General features: G+C 38.8%; 1 protein-coding gene across 1 annotated transcript in view; it reads left to right on the top strand.

The window, feature by feature from the left end:
* Nucleotides 1-316: 316 nt before the first annotated feature.
* Nucleotides 317-13,375, top strand: part of sh3bp5b (SH3-domain binding protein 5b (BTK-associated)) — a 30,667-nt gene continuing 17,608 nt past the window's right edge. The window contains exons 1-3 of the mRNA XM_004560127.4: nt 317-689; nt 1,744-1,806; nt 6,363-6,491. Coding sequence (XP_004560184.3) covers nt 612-689; nt 1,744-1,806; nt 6,363-6,491 — 270 coding nt within the window. The 5' untranslated portion in view covers nt 317-611. The remainder of the gene's footprint in view (nt 690-1,743; nt 1,807-6,362; nt 6,492-13,375) is intronic.

Raw genomic sequence — 13,375 nt, 5'->3', positions numbered from 1 at the left:
ATTTTACCTTTACCTGGATAAATAATGGCCACACTAACTAACTGAACCACTTGGTGGTACAAACTAGTTACATGAACGTACGGCTAGGCCCATATTAAGCTTCAGTTGTTATCTCCTTAACACAGCACATGTTTTGAAGTCATAGCAAGTGTTTCTTCGCATTTTCTTATTTTCTAACATGTTTGTATATGGGAATATAGAAAGAGCATTTAATTTAACTGAGATTTGCTTTTTGTTTTAAATAAATATATATTCATAAGCGTTCTGAGCGTTTAAAAGCCATCACGTTTCACCGCTGTATGGCCCCTCCCATACTCGGAGGGGGCGTTCCCGTTTGTGTCAGCTCTCGGGTCAGTCAGCAGCGGTCTCCGTGTGCAGGCACTGCTGAACGGGGAAAGACGCTACTGCTCGGCCGGGCTGATACCACCCGAGATGTTCCTCCTCGAAAAGCCGAGCTTTTAAAACCGATTTTTTTAAGTCAGCGGTTTGAAGTAAGGGCGGCGAGTCCAGCTCTTGGTGACCGGCTGCGAGAGACAGATGAGTCTGCGGTGTCTCCGCTTGTAGTGAGCTCTGTCTTTGTTTGGCTGTGGTGTCTCTTCTTCAGCTCCGATATGGACCATTTAGAGAAGGAGCACAGGTCCGACGACGAGGCTGATTATGAAGACGAGGAGGTGGACCCCAGAATCCAGGTGATTAACCTTTACTTTTAAAGCATTAAGCGTGTTTTATTAATCGGTTAGGGTTCGTTGTTTTCCAGACAGCAGTATGTCTGTCTCCAAACCGCTGTAGCAGCTAACAGCGAAGTCCTAGCATGATTCAGCCCCTGGATTTTCTTAGTAATTTAATTTTTTTTGTAAATACAAGGTAACACTGTTAGTATTGTCTTCTGTGTTGGTTGTGTGCAGATTGTTGTAGCTCCACTAATACTGGATGAAAGTATTATGTTCAAAAAGCTAGTCCAGTTAATTTACTGGCAAGTCAAAATTTAAATGGTAGAAGCCAGTAATATGAGTAAAAATGTACTTTGGTATTTTAATATCAGGCTTTAAAAGTCATTTAATAAGTTGTTTTCCTAGTCTAGGAAAAAGTAAACCTAAAAAAATGTAATGAATAATGATTAAATAAATGTTTGCTTGGTCAGTCCAAGCTTTCTAAAAAATGCAATTTACCAAAGAACCCAGAGATGTCTGGTAATAACTACATGACACTCCTGTTTGAATCGATGAATAGTAGTATTTGGGTTTATTTGTCGAAGATCATTTCACAGGATAACATGCAAACACCAGCACGAAAAAGTTATTCATGTTGCCTCCTGTAGGGGCTATAGTTAGCATTTTCTTTACAGTGGTTTTTCTTTGGGTCCTGCGAGGAATACAGATTTCTTAATTTGTATCTCCAAATACTCAAATTTCTGGAATCAGAATTTGAATTTGAGGAAGATATTTGATATCAGTGGACCATTGACAGTTTAACATACTGCACTCTTTTCTGCACCTTTTATGAGGGAAAATATATTTAGTGTAATGTACAATTCACAGTTCCAGTGGATTTATTATAATTATTATTATTTTTTAAAGCACATTAACATTTTAAAAGCCATAGTTTACATTCCCTTCTTCCCCATGTTCACATAATTCTTTCCAGATGTTGCTAGTTTTTCTCTCCCATAGTTTTAGGTGTTGTGTTACATTATTATCTCCTCCTCCTTTTTGCTTCATCACTTTGTCCTCATCTCTCTTCCAGGGGGAGCTGGAGAAACTCAACCAGTCCACTGTCGACATCAACAGATGTGAGACGGAGCTTGAGGTCAGTTATTTGGTACACACAGTGTTATGTGCATTGAATGTGTTTGTGTTTTTCCTTTCAGCGTAGTGGAGTTATGTTAGCTTTTGACTGATCAAGCAAATAATCATGCTTATATGACCCCCGTCAGTAATTAATACTTAACATCTACTTCATCTGCTCTTAAAGTCATTGCTCAAAGAGATCAAGTGTTGTTTTGAAGGCTTCAGAATATAGATACAGTTGGACCTTTCCTTTTTGAAGGCCAAATTTCATATAAAGTTCAGATTTTATTCCATGTCAGCAGGTTTCTGCCTACAAACTAACTTGTTACTTTTTTGTGTGAGACACTGACTTGGTGTGTTATATTACAATAAACTCATTTAAGCCTTAAAAACATTTTGCTGACAGCTGTATCCAAATCAATTTACCAAGATCAAGCATGTGAGCTTCAAAGTCTTGGCAAACCACCTCTATATAAAACAGTTTGACTGTTGTGGAGCTATAAGCCCGTGATGACCAAAACAGAAAGAATGTGCTGCAGAGACACGACTCTCACTTGGGCCGTCAAAAACCATTAAACTTGGTGAACTGATCTTTGATCCCATTAAAGCACAGAAGCAGCTGATGGCTTGCATTTATATAGTTCAGCAACATTGTGTGCATTTTTATGGGGCTGAAAGTCCAAATCTGTGTTGCACTGCACAAGTTGACAGTTCTACATGGGGTTAATCGGGGCACTCAGAGGTTAAGCTGAACAGGAGTCCGTGACTTTGCATCTTCTCAGGGTTTCTTTTAAACACAAGGTCTGTATTTTTTTTATTTTTATTTATTTATTTATTTATTTATTTTGCAGCACAGAATATAGGTGCTCAAATAAGACAAGAACATCTTTTGCACATCAATGCAGCCTATGATGCTCCACTGGTAAATATAAGCAACAATAATGCAAAACTTAAATTATCCATTCACCCCAGCTGTGCACACTCAGCTTCAGAACTTCCCAAAGAAATCCATCCTTTTGTTTATGTCAGCAGCGGGGACACTGTCTTCTTATTTGAATAAAGGTTTCTGTTATTGCTACACTAAGCAGTGTGGTATCATACTGCTTTTGTTTTGCCTAAAGAGGCTTTTGATTTGAAACGTTGATGCTGCTGATGAGTAAAATAAAGAGGTTGGAGTAGTACCGATCCCAGTGTTGTGAAACAGAAAATGTATCTTCACAGCAGTGACGCAAATGATATTTAATTTAGCAGATAACCACAAGTTGCTGACACACCGCCTTAAGCATGAATGTATTGAAGCTGAAGTGCGTCACAGTGTCAGCATCCGAGCCCTGAGAGAGAGGACAGACACTCTGCACCTCAGTCTGCATCAGCATCAGTAAAAAAAAAAGTTCCTTCCAATAAAAGCTGAAAATAAGTACTTCTTGGACATTTTGAATTCAAGACAATTCTGTTTTATTTAGATGGCTCTAAATCACATTAATAGTCACTTCAGGGTGCTTTATACTGTAAGGTAAAGACCCTACAGTATTAGAGAAAACCCCAACATCAGATGATCTCCTATGAGCAAGCTCTAGGTGACAGTGGTAAGGGAAAACTCCCTTTAATAGGAAGAAACCTTTAACAGAACAAGACTCAGACATGGGCAGCCATATGTCCTGACCAGTTGGTTGTTAGGGGAAAGAAGAGAAAACGGAGAGCATAGGGAGACAGCAAAACACAGCTTATGGGAGAAAGACACAATTTAATGACATGCCTCATGTAAACATCAGGGAACATCAGAGGAGGGAAAAGAGATGAATGGAGAAGAAAAGTTTAGTGTGTCACAGAAAATCCCCCAGCAGTCTGAGCAGCTGGATCAGGGTCACCTGACTTTCTAATCATTATTAGAAAGGAAAGTCTAACTTTAAAAGTAAAAAGGGTTTCTGTCTTCTGAATCCAAACTGGGAGCTGTTTCCACAGAAATTATCTCATGTTGACTAAGTAACACATTAGTTGGAAATGAAACAATGACTGCTGAGGGTTTTGTAAGCCACATCTGACAAAATCTGACACAAGGACAAAAAGAGACTGTTGATTTTTTTTTTTTTTTTTTTACCTCAAACTTAAAAGTCAGTACTTTATCCTCTCATGTTCTGGGGGTCAGAGTTAAAACATATATATATATACCATATGCTGTATCACTCTTTAATATTTCTGGCATAGTTTAATTGCTGACAACTTGATTAACAGAATTTAAAAATAATTCAGATAATCCTGAATTTGTCTTAAGTTAAATTTATTTCTTTAAGGATAAAGAATCACTGATTCTTCTATCTCAGTTAAAAAGCTTTCAGTAAGTTTTTGAATGTTGTTGGTTAGAGAAAACTTTTTCAACTCTTCTGGAAAATCTTTAAAAATGTTAATCCTGTGAAGTAATTAAGTGAAAGGGCAGAGGGGTTATGAAAGTCACGATGATTCATCTTCTGGGGAATGCTTATGTCTGAATAATTTCTTGACAGTTTATTGATGTTCAGGCATTTTAGTTTAAGCCAAAGTGACCCCATCGATTGAGCAACAAGAGTTTTCTCAATACACTATCAATGCACCAGTCGCTGTCAGTTGATGTGGAAGAAGTGGGCAGTGTTGAATGATTAGAAGATCAGTGGCAGGTGGAGTAGAAGGGCATTTTTAAAAGTGGCGGTGTGGAAGAGAAGACTGGACAAGGAGTAAAAACTAGTTTGACACAACAGCCATGGGCTAAGATTCAAACTACAGGGGAAAAGTGAGGACTGACTGTCAGTAAGCCTGGAAAGCAGAATACAGTCAAAGTCAACTTTAGGTTCGGACATGAGTGAAAGCAAACTGCACTTAGTGTTGGTTTTCTGCTTCCTGTGCAGATCTGACACCTCAGCCTGCTTCAAAATAGACCCTCACAACCTTGGCTTGTGAGTAATCTAACATGAGAGATTGCATCCTTGTCGAACCAGTACACTCAATACACTTTCCTCAATACTGAAAAGCATATTGAGAATTACCTTCTAGGGACCTCTAATACCAGAAAATATAAACTCGTAGGTGTTAAAAGAAATCTAAAGTTGATCATAACTTTTAGTAAATCTTATGTACTGTTATTGACCACATAAAAGTTCAGCGCACAACAAAACAAGGACTGTCGCACCAAAATGATATTTGGTGAGAGCATCTGTCTTTTAGCCACATCCAATTTCCATGGAATTTTCTAAAAAGTGTGGAGTGCTAAACAAGCATTGTGCACTCTGAATGCTGACTAGCTTTTTGTTCTTCAACCTTAAATGTGTGTATATATATATATATATTAAATTACTTACCACTTTTCTGTTATGCACAGTATATAAGCGAACAATAACATCTTGTTTATTTTCAGTATGTCTACTTTAAATAAACAGTTATTACCCATGCACAATGACACCAGAGCCTGAATTTAACACAAGTGTCATATAAAAGAATTTATCATGGATGTGATTCTGTTTGGTTTGAAAACAAGGAAGTATTTAAAGTTATGAGGATTTGAACAGTTGCTTTGCTGTAGTTTGTTTACTGAATGTTTTTGTTTTTACTTCATGGATTTTTTTTATTTATTTTTTTTATTTGCTGTTGTGCTTTGAAGGTTTGTCTCTCATGCAAATTAGATGACTGTGATGAAACTATAGAGATAAATGTCTGAGAAGTTCCCCTTGTTTGTATAGTGGACAAACAAGGCTCTCTAACACTAAACAGAAAGGTCACTTCTTTTCAGTTAGAAAAGTATATCAGACTAGATTTTCATGGACTGTGTTCATCAGACTGGCTTTAGTTTGTTTTTCAGTTTCAAGAAAAATATGTCAGCTCTATCTGGGACATGGTCTGAACACGTTATCCAGATTAAATTATGTTTAATGCTTGATAGTCAGTGTTTTCTTTGCATTTTTCAAATGCCCTTTTTTGTTTGTTGTTCTCTTGAAATTCTTGGGTTTTCAAGGTGCTTTAATGGCTTGGCAGTGAGTTACAAGAGAGGTAACAACAGGGCAAGTTTAATTTCCTTAAACAGCAACTTCATAAACTGTGAGGTTAATAAAGGTCAGGAGTTAAGAGCTACACCATCCTTTAGAAGGATATGACAAATAAAGATGGATAGCAGCATGTGTAATTACTAATGCTGAGGCTTCTACTTTCTCCCCAAAGGAAATTCGCCACAAATTAAATTGCCAGAAATAACAGGAATATGCATAAACATCTATAACATAGACTAATTGCCTTGCTTGAAGGATGATCAATCACTAGAACATGGGGTTGTTCACCAAAGGCCCGTTTTGAACGTTTTTTTTTTTCCTTTTAAAATACAATAAGATGACTGATTTACTTGACAAGAGGAATATTTAGGTAAGTAGGGGAGTCTTCAAATGGTATACGATTTTATCCTTTTTTGACAGTGAGTAAGCACAAGATTGATTGATTTATTTATTTTTTGCTTCTAAAGAAGCACGAGAGTTGTATTTGTCATTTTTTTTGCAACCTCCTGTTCCTAGTTTGTTTTGACTTAAATTGCTAAAGATTTTTTTTTTTTCTTTTGATCAGGATGCAAGACAAAAGTTCCGCTCAGTTCTGGTGGAGGCCACAGTGAAGCTGGATGAACTGATGAAGAAGATCGGCAAGGCAATAGAGGAGTCCAAACCTTATTGGGAGGCTCGTAGACTGGCCCGACAGGTCAGTGAGCAATGGAAGATGGAGTAAACATTCAAAACTGTCTTTAAGCACAGTTGGGCAACTCAAACTAATCAGTTGAGTTCAAGTCAAGCCTTAGGTGTGGTTAAAGCAAGCCTTGGGTATCGACTTGGTTCAAAGCCAATTGCAAGGCTATTAGGTTTTAGCAGTGGCCAATAAAACAGGATTGCATCCTGTGATTTCTTCCCTTCCTGGCTTTTACACAGCTAGTCTATACAGACGTACACATATACAGAATGTTTAGTTATGCATGACCTGCTGGTTGCTTTTTCTTTTGGGGGGCATGTCTCTTGCTATACATTTGCTTTGAAAAGCAGGTTCAATCTCAGCAAGTTTCCTATCAGCAACCATTGATGTATAAAATAGAAAGACCTGGTCAGGCCTCAGAAAGTTTTTAATTAGTTTGGATTTGAAATAAGCACCGAGTAAGTCAGAGTGAAAAACATTGTTCCATTGTCTACTGGTGTTCAAGCCTGATTGTGTGCACCAGTATTTATCTTTTTTTCCCCCTATCCTCTCCTACCTTCTTTAATGGTTTCATCTTCAGTACTCTTAAAGTGACACCTGGTAATTGCATTCCTTTGTGTAGCTTTCTGGTCTTTGTTTTAATGTGTTTAAAGAGATAAAAAGGGAGGCGAGTGTGACATGCAGACTAATTTCAGACTACATTTTCAGTTCCCCTTTTAGCTGAGCCTCTGTAAAATGTGTGTATGTGTAAATAAAGGGGAAGAAGCCACCTACACATCTTGATAAGAGCCCATACAGCTGTAAGTGCACATTTAGGCAGCAGTGAGACTCAAAAGACTTTATTGTGCAGTTTTATAGGATTCTACTTAAGACACAGGTCTTACTGTCATGCTGTCAGTATTTATCTGTTCACATATCTGTAGATATGTGTTTGAAGGTTAACTTTTCACAGTGTGGTGAAATTTTGGCAATTTTGAAAGAGCTTCTGTAAAGTGACACTGTAGCTGGACTTCCCATTTTTTAGCATTATGACCTTAAACTAGGTTCTCTGAGAGCATTTCTGCTACTATTGTGACAAAGGTCATATGGAAAAGTTTGTAGCAAAAAATATCAATTCCTAGAATTTAGTAACATCCAGATGTGCTGCAAAGAGTCAAATATACTGCGGATTAGGTCAATGATGTGAAATATTCCGTAGAAATGGCTTGCAGTTTCTTGTTAACATTAATGCAATCTAGGGTACCAAGGTTCCTCTGTCAGTTACTAATTTCAAACCTTTTTTGCAAGGAAAAACTGCATGTTGCTATTTTTAAAAAAACAAACAAACTGCATGTTGCTATTAAGAATAAATGCACAAACACAAAAGTAAAGTGTGAAATAAATATGTCAGGTATTTGTACAGAAGTGGCACCTCTGGCAGTCTTGCCAATTTTGGTCCTTGGGGGAACTGAGATGAGACTTCCCCCGCACGTGATCGTTCTAGTTCCCTTTTACCTGTCCACTCACCTGCTAGCACAGTTTTACTTTGGTCTTCTCTGCTTGTTTACTTTCACTTTTTAACTGTGCATGAGCAAAAGAACGGTTATCAAAAGGCTATATTCACAATGACTGCTTTTCTTGTGTCCCTAGAAAGGTCATGTGTTGAGAGTAGAATTTTAAAAAGCTGAGGCCGGTTAGATGGTTATTCAAGAATGAAAAGTGACAGGGAAGACAATTTGAAATGCAGAAGATCATGAGTGAGGCGAGGTTTGTGCTTTCCTCTAGAGGGAAAAAAATATTTCAATTTTTATCCACTCTTCCTCCTTTATTACGCTGTAAGAGAGACTATCGGAGAAGTTGTGTACAAATACACTCAGCGAGACCACACCACTCTTTCTGCTTGGTCAGCCAGCCGATGATAACTCGATACTGGCCTGACAAAAATAATCGGTTCAAGTTTGTGAGGGGCTTTTAGTTTGGCTCGTGACTTGCTAAAGATGACCCAGTTGTGGTATGCTTGGTGAAAGAAACTGTCCTCTAACTTAAAGAAAGAAAAGTAGCCTTTACTTTGTGAAGCATCTTCCCTTCTGTTCTGAGGAAAACATGTTTCAAAGTGACTGATCTGGACTGCTGTCCTCATTAAGGTAGTGGGTCACCCAAATTTTATTTAGTGGTGGCACAAGGCTGTATAACTGGAGTGCGTTTTTGTTGTTGTTTTTTGTTTTGTTGTTTTGTTTCTTCCCCCATGTAGCATGCACATGTAGAAGAAAGAGATTGGCCATAAATGCTTCCTACTTAGGTTAAAGCAATTTGCACTTTACTGTTTTCCAATTTTCTCTCTATTAAGTCATGACATTAATGTCCTTCTTCTAAATGGCTTTAATTATCTGATTTTCGCTTGCCAACTTAATTTAATTGAACAGTGTGACTATGTCACAGCAGCCTACATACATGTGACGTGGGTGACAGCAAAGCAGTGTAAAGTTGCTGTTATTTGATTGTTTGCATTTTTTATTTACTCACTGTGCTCACGCTTCTCTAAATGTGTTTGTGTTTGGAACATGTTATTCAAGGGGGGCTTGAAATGCTAATTTATCTCAACAATCCAGGTTTTCTCAGTAGTTCTGATGTTAGAAAACGGTGACTTTGAAATCCCAGCCAGCTTGTCTAAGCCCAGTGTAGCTGAATCCACTGCCATAAACGTTTTCTGTCTGTTGTAGCAAAGTGTGCTTGCTCTGCAAGTGCCTCCCAGGACATGCTTAGTTGTTGTTATGTTTCGTATCAACAGTAGAGGATAAACATTTTGCTCTTTCAGTAAGCCAGTTCTGGTTTTGCTCTTAGGCCTTTTCATCACATGTCACATTCTGTTCCACCCTTGTACCCTGCCTTTCTCTTTGTTTGTTGTGCTCTGTCTCGTGACTGCAGTAGAGTTTCTTACTTGCAATAATTAATTGCACTTGTCTGCACCTGAGCATATAAAGGTAAAGCTTTGCCTGCAGTGATTCTGTGAAGGAAAGCTTTGGATAAGATTTTTGGCACATAACTTTGGGTGTTTGTCAGGCTTATGATAAATCTTTAATTGTTACGTGTGTGTGTGTGTGTGTGTGTGTGTGTGTGTGTGTGTGTGTGTGTGTGTGTGTGTGTGTGTGTGTGTGTGTGTGTGTGTGTGTGTGTGTGTGTGTGTGTGTGTGTGTGTGTGCGCGCACATGCAATTGCCCATTTTATTCAGGTAAGACTGTGAATGCATTTCATACTTCCACTAAATAGCGGGTTGTTTTATCTGATTTAATGAACAGAACATCCTGTTGAGCTGACTGTGACTGGGGGTAATAAACAAAAACCCTTAAATTTCCCAACAAGTCTGTTCATCTTGGCTTTCTGTTCATAGTAAGTCTCTCATAAAATGCCACTCACCCTTGAAATCATTGAGGCCTTTACAAGACTGTACAATCCATCAGCTTCCTGTGGTCTAAATGTCGACATTATAAGTACTTTCCAGTATAGACTGTGATCATAGATTTATTTTCTGAATAGATGGTGAGGGGAAAAAAGCTGCTGAAGCCTTTTAAAAGCAGCTGCTTATTCGAAGCTGAGAACACTTTTTTTTTTTTTCTCTTTTTTTGTTTTGAGGGTATCTAACCTCTCTAATGAAGCTGTCGAATCATGCAAATGGGTTCTGACACAGTTGGGCAAAACTCTTGCACCATTCCCTTGATGTCATTTACTTTAATCACTTGCCAACTAAAAATATCTCAAATAAAAGAAACATGCTGGGACTCATTGTCACTGTCCTCGCGTAGCCTTCCATCGCTCACACTACGCCCACTTCTCAGTACAGCAGAGTGTGATGTTTGGCTTCTGCTCAGCAGAGGTTTAATGATGTAATTGGTGTTTTCAGCACATCCTGCTTATCAGTTTGGGAGGGAGCTTCGATACACAGCCTTGTTTCTTTAGTTGTTTCATTGCTTTCTTTCTTTTGTAATTCTTCCTTTTCTTCTTCCTTCATTACACCTTTTCTTGTTTATTGCATAACAAATGCATCACTTTTACTTCCTGTATTGCTGTCCTTTCCGCATTTTTTTTGAATTCGTCCTTTCAGGGGATTTTTTCTTTCTTTTTTTCTTTTTTTTTTTTTAAACTTTTCTAGTCTTCACCCCTCTGGGCACATTTCCTTTCCTTTTATTGTCATGTTGTATTTCTACTTAATATTTCCTTTGTACACCTGATCGTTTTCCTTGGCCCTTCTCATTTTCCATCTCACACTCTCTCTGCTTTCGGCTGTCTTCTGTTATACGATTTCTTCATGTTATTTCAGGTTTGCCCTTTCTCCGTCATCAGTGTGTACACAACATTTGTCCTGACTTACTGCTTTGTTTTGCTGTTCACAAAATACTTGTCTCTCTCTCCATCAAACCACACACACACACACACACACACACACACACACACACACACACACACACACACACACACACTCAGTTTGATAAGAAACAAATTATTTGCCATATTAGATAAGTAGCACCAGCACCCAGGGAGAAGCGGTATTGGCTGATGGGTGTGACCTTGACTGTAGATAGAAGAGAAAATAGAAACCCAGAACTCAAAGTGTTAGACAATCTATATTTGCATGTAAGGCATCATGCTGGCAGCTAATGATTCATGAATGAGTAATTATGCAGGAGAACATTAAGCCTTTCCCCACTGCGTTCCCCAAGATTTGAACAATCCTTCAAAGTTAAGTTGGAAAAGATAAATTAAAAGCCTTTAAAATAATATTGACACAACCTTAGAAGTATTTGCGAAGGGTTTGAGGTAGACTCCCCCCCCCCCCCACCCCCCCCCCCCCCACCCCCCCCCACACACACACACACACACACACACACACACACACACCAGCAAATTTGATCAACTCTTAATGTTAAGAATGCGTGTGCACTAAGACAGCATCTTATTACTTTACTTTAGTTATTCTGATTGCAGGCTGCAATGTTGCTGTTATATGTACTTTTACAATCGATCCAATTTGAATCAAGCAGAACTCTTTCCTTCAAGAAAACTTGTGGCAGAGAAGGTAAATATTGTATGAATCATACTTCTGACCTTCCTGTTAGAGAACAGTGTATCCAGATGTTAACTTAAATAACATTTAGGTCCTTGTTTTCCTCTTGATCTCACTGGGAAAGGTTTGTCAGGTGGTCCAGAAAGAAAGGGGCGGGGGGGAAGAAAAGTAGATGTCCGTACTCGTGACTTCAATGCTAATCTGAGAAGTGGGTCATGGCGACAAGGCTAAAAAGTTTGCAAAGTGATGGGTCAAGCTCACATCCGTTCAAAGACGCAGGTTTTTAAGTGCTGACTGTGGTGGGATGGAGTAAGGCTGACGTATGAAGTTGGACTTGTGTGTGTTTTAAACATAATGAAATATGCATTGGGCCTGCTATATATTCCACGTCACCTCTCAAGACTCAGCAGGAGATTGAAGTGAGCATATGCAAATATCTCACATCATACTGCTAATACAACATGTGAACGGGATGTCTTTGGTGTTTCTTGAACACAGGCATTTGAAGGCTTAAAGTGCTTTTTTTTTTTTTTCATTATTCTTTGACAATCCCCTTTTCAATTGTGGATATTTCATTTTGAAGCCAAACCACTTGTCCTTGCTGGTTATTTTGTCTATTAATGGGGGTGAAGAGCAGCAATGGCTCTCTCTGTGTTATGAGGGAGCATTAAAGTGGATGACTCAGTTTCTCCTCATCAGTGTGGCAACTGCAGATTCTGATTGAAACCAGCAGCCCACTCAGCCTGCTGCACCACACTGTGTGTTTGCAGGTCTGCTGATCTTGGTTGTAGAGAAAGGAGCAGTACTTTGACTGTAAATCTGAAAGACAGGAAGGCAGTTTGAGAATAAGATGGGAATGTACAGGATTTAGATAAGGGATGAAGGAAGAGAGGAGTAAATTTGCAGATAAAAGGATGCTTTCTTGTGATGTGACTGATGCACTGATTCAAAACAAGTCTGCATCCAGTCGGCAGGTGAATAATGGGAGCAAATCCAGAGGTGAAAATCTGACAAAATCTCACAGGTCTGGATTTATTCCCTAATAACTGGGCAATATGAAGCACACGTTGTGATGCATTACTATGATTATATAAACCACGACCATGTCGTCAAGTTTTTGCCCACAGGGGATCGTCTAGATTGTCTTGGGCGTTATTCTAATATTGTAATGTATTAGGGTGTTTACTGGTGCTGTGGGAATCTCATACAGATCGTCTCGGTTTGAACAGATGTCAGGACTTAACAAGCACATTGCTGGCTGTTGAGAGGATGCTGTGCTAGACTTGGAGTGGAAAATCTAACCCAGTTGAAAGAGAAGTACTGAGATTGTTTGGAGGAAGGCGAGCACAAAGAAGGAGAGGTAGTCAGCAAGAAAGTTCACGCTTTGCTTAATGGATGTGATTTGTTTTGACTGTCTCAGTGGTGAGCAACAAAACCTGTCCAACATGTCTTCCAGTCCCATTAGCTGGATGGGGCTCTGTGAAAGACTGTGGAGGGTTGATACTGAAGGGTTTGCAGCCGCTTATCAAATGCTTCAAGGTTGAGGTGAGGCAGTAGGGGATCCTGCAGAATGTATTTTGCTGAAATTAAAATGTTATGTGTGATGTACACAGATGCATTGATATGCTAATTATTTCCTCACCTCATTGATTAAACGTCAAGTCACATCAGAGGGACACAACAAGGCAGTCTTTGTGAAACAGGGCATACTAGAAATGTGTTGATGGGAACTTAAGAGGATGTCGTTTCATTCGTGCTGCATAGCTTTCTGACATTTATTTTCTTTGGATTATTACTTGCTAGAGTCTGTGTCTAGAGGCGTTAGGATTAGGAGAGCTGCTCCTGTTATAGTTTTTTCTTA

Source organism: Maylandia zebra, linkage group LG11 (genome assembly GCF_041146795.1).
Source record: "Maylandia zebra isolate NMK-2024a linkage group LG11, Mzebra_GT3a, whole genome shotgun sequence".
Lineage (NCBI taxonomy): Eukaryota > Metazoa > Chordata > Actinopteri > Cichliformes > Cichlidae > Maylandia > Maylandia zebra.
The sequence above is the reverse complement of the archived record's forward strand: the minus strand, read 5'-3'. Positions and strand labels throughout refer to the sequence as shown.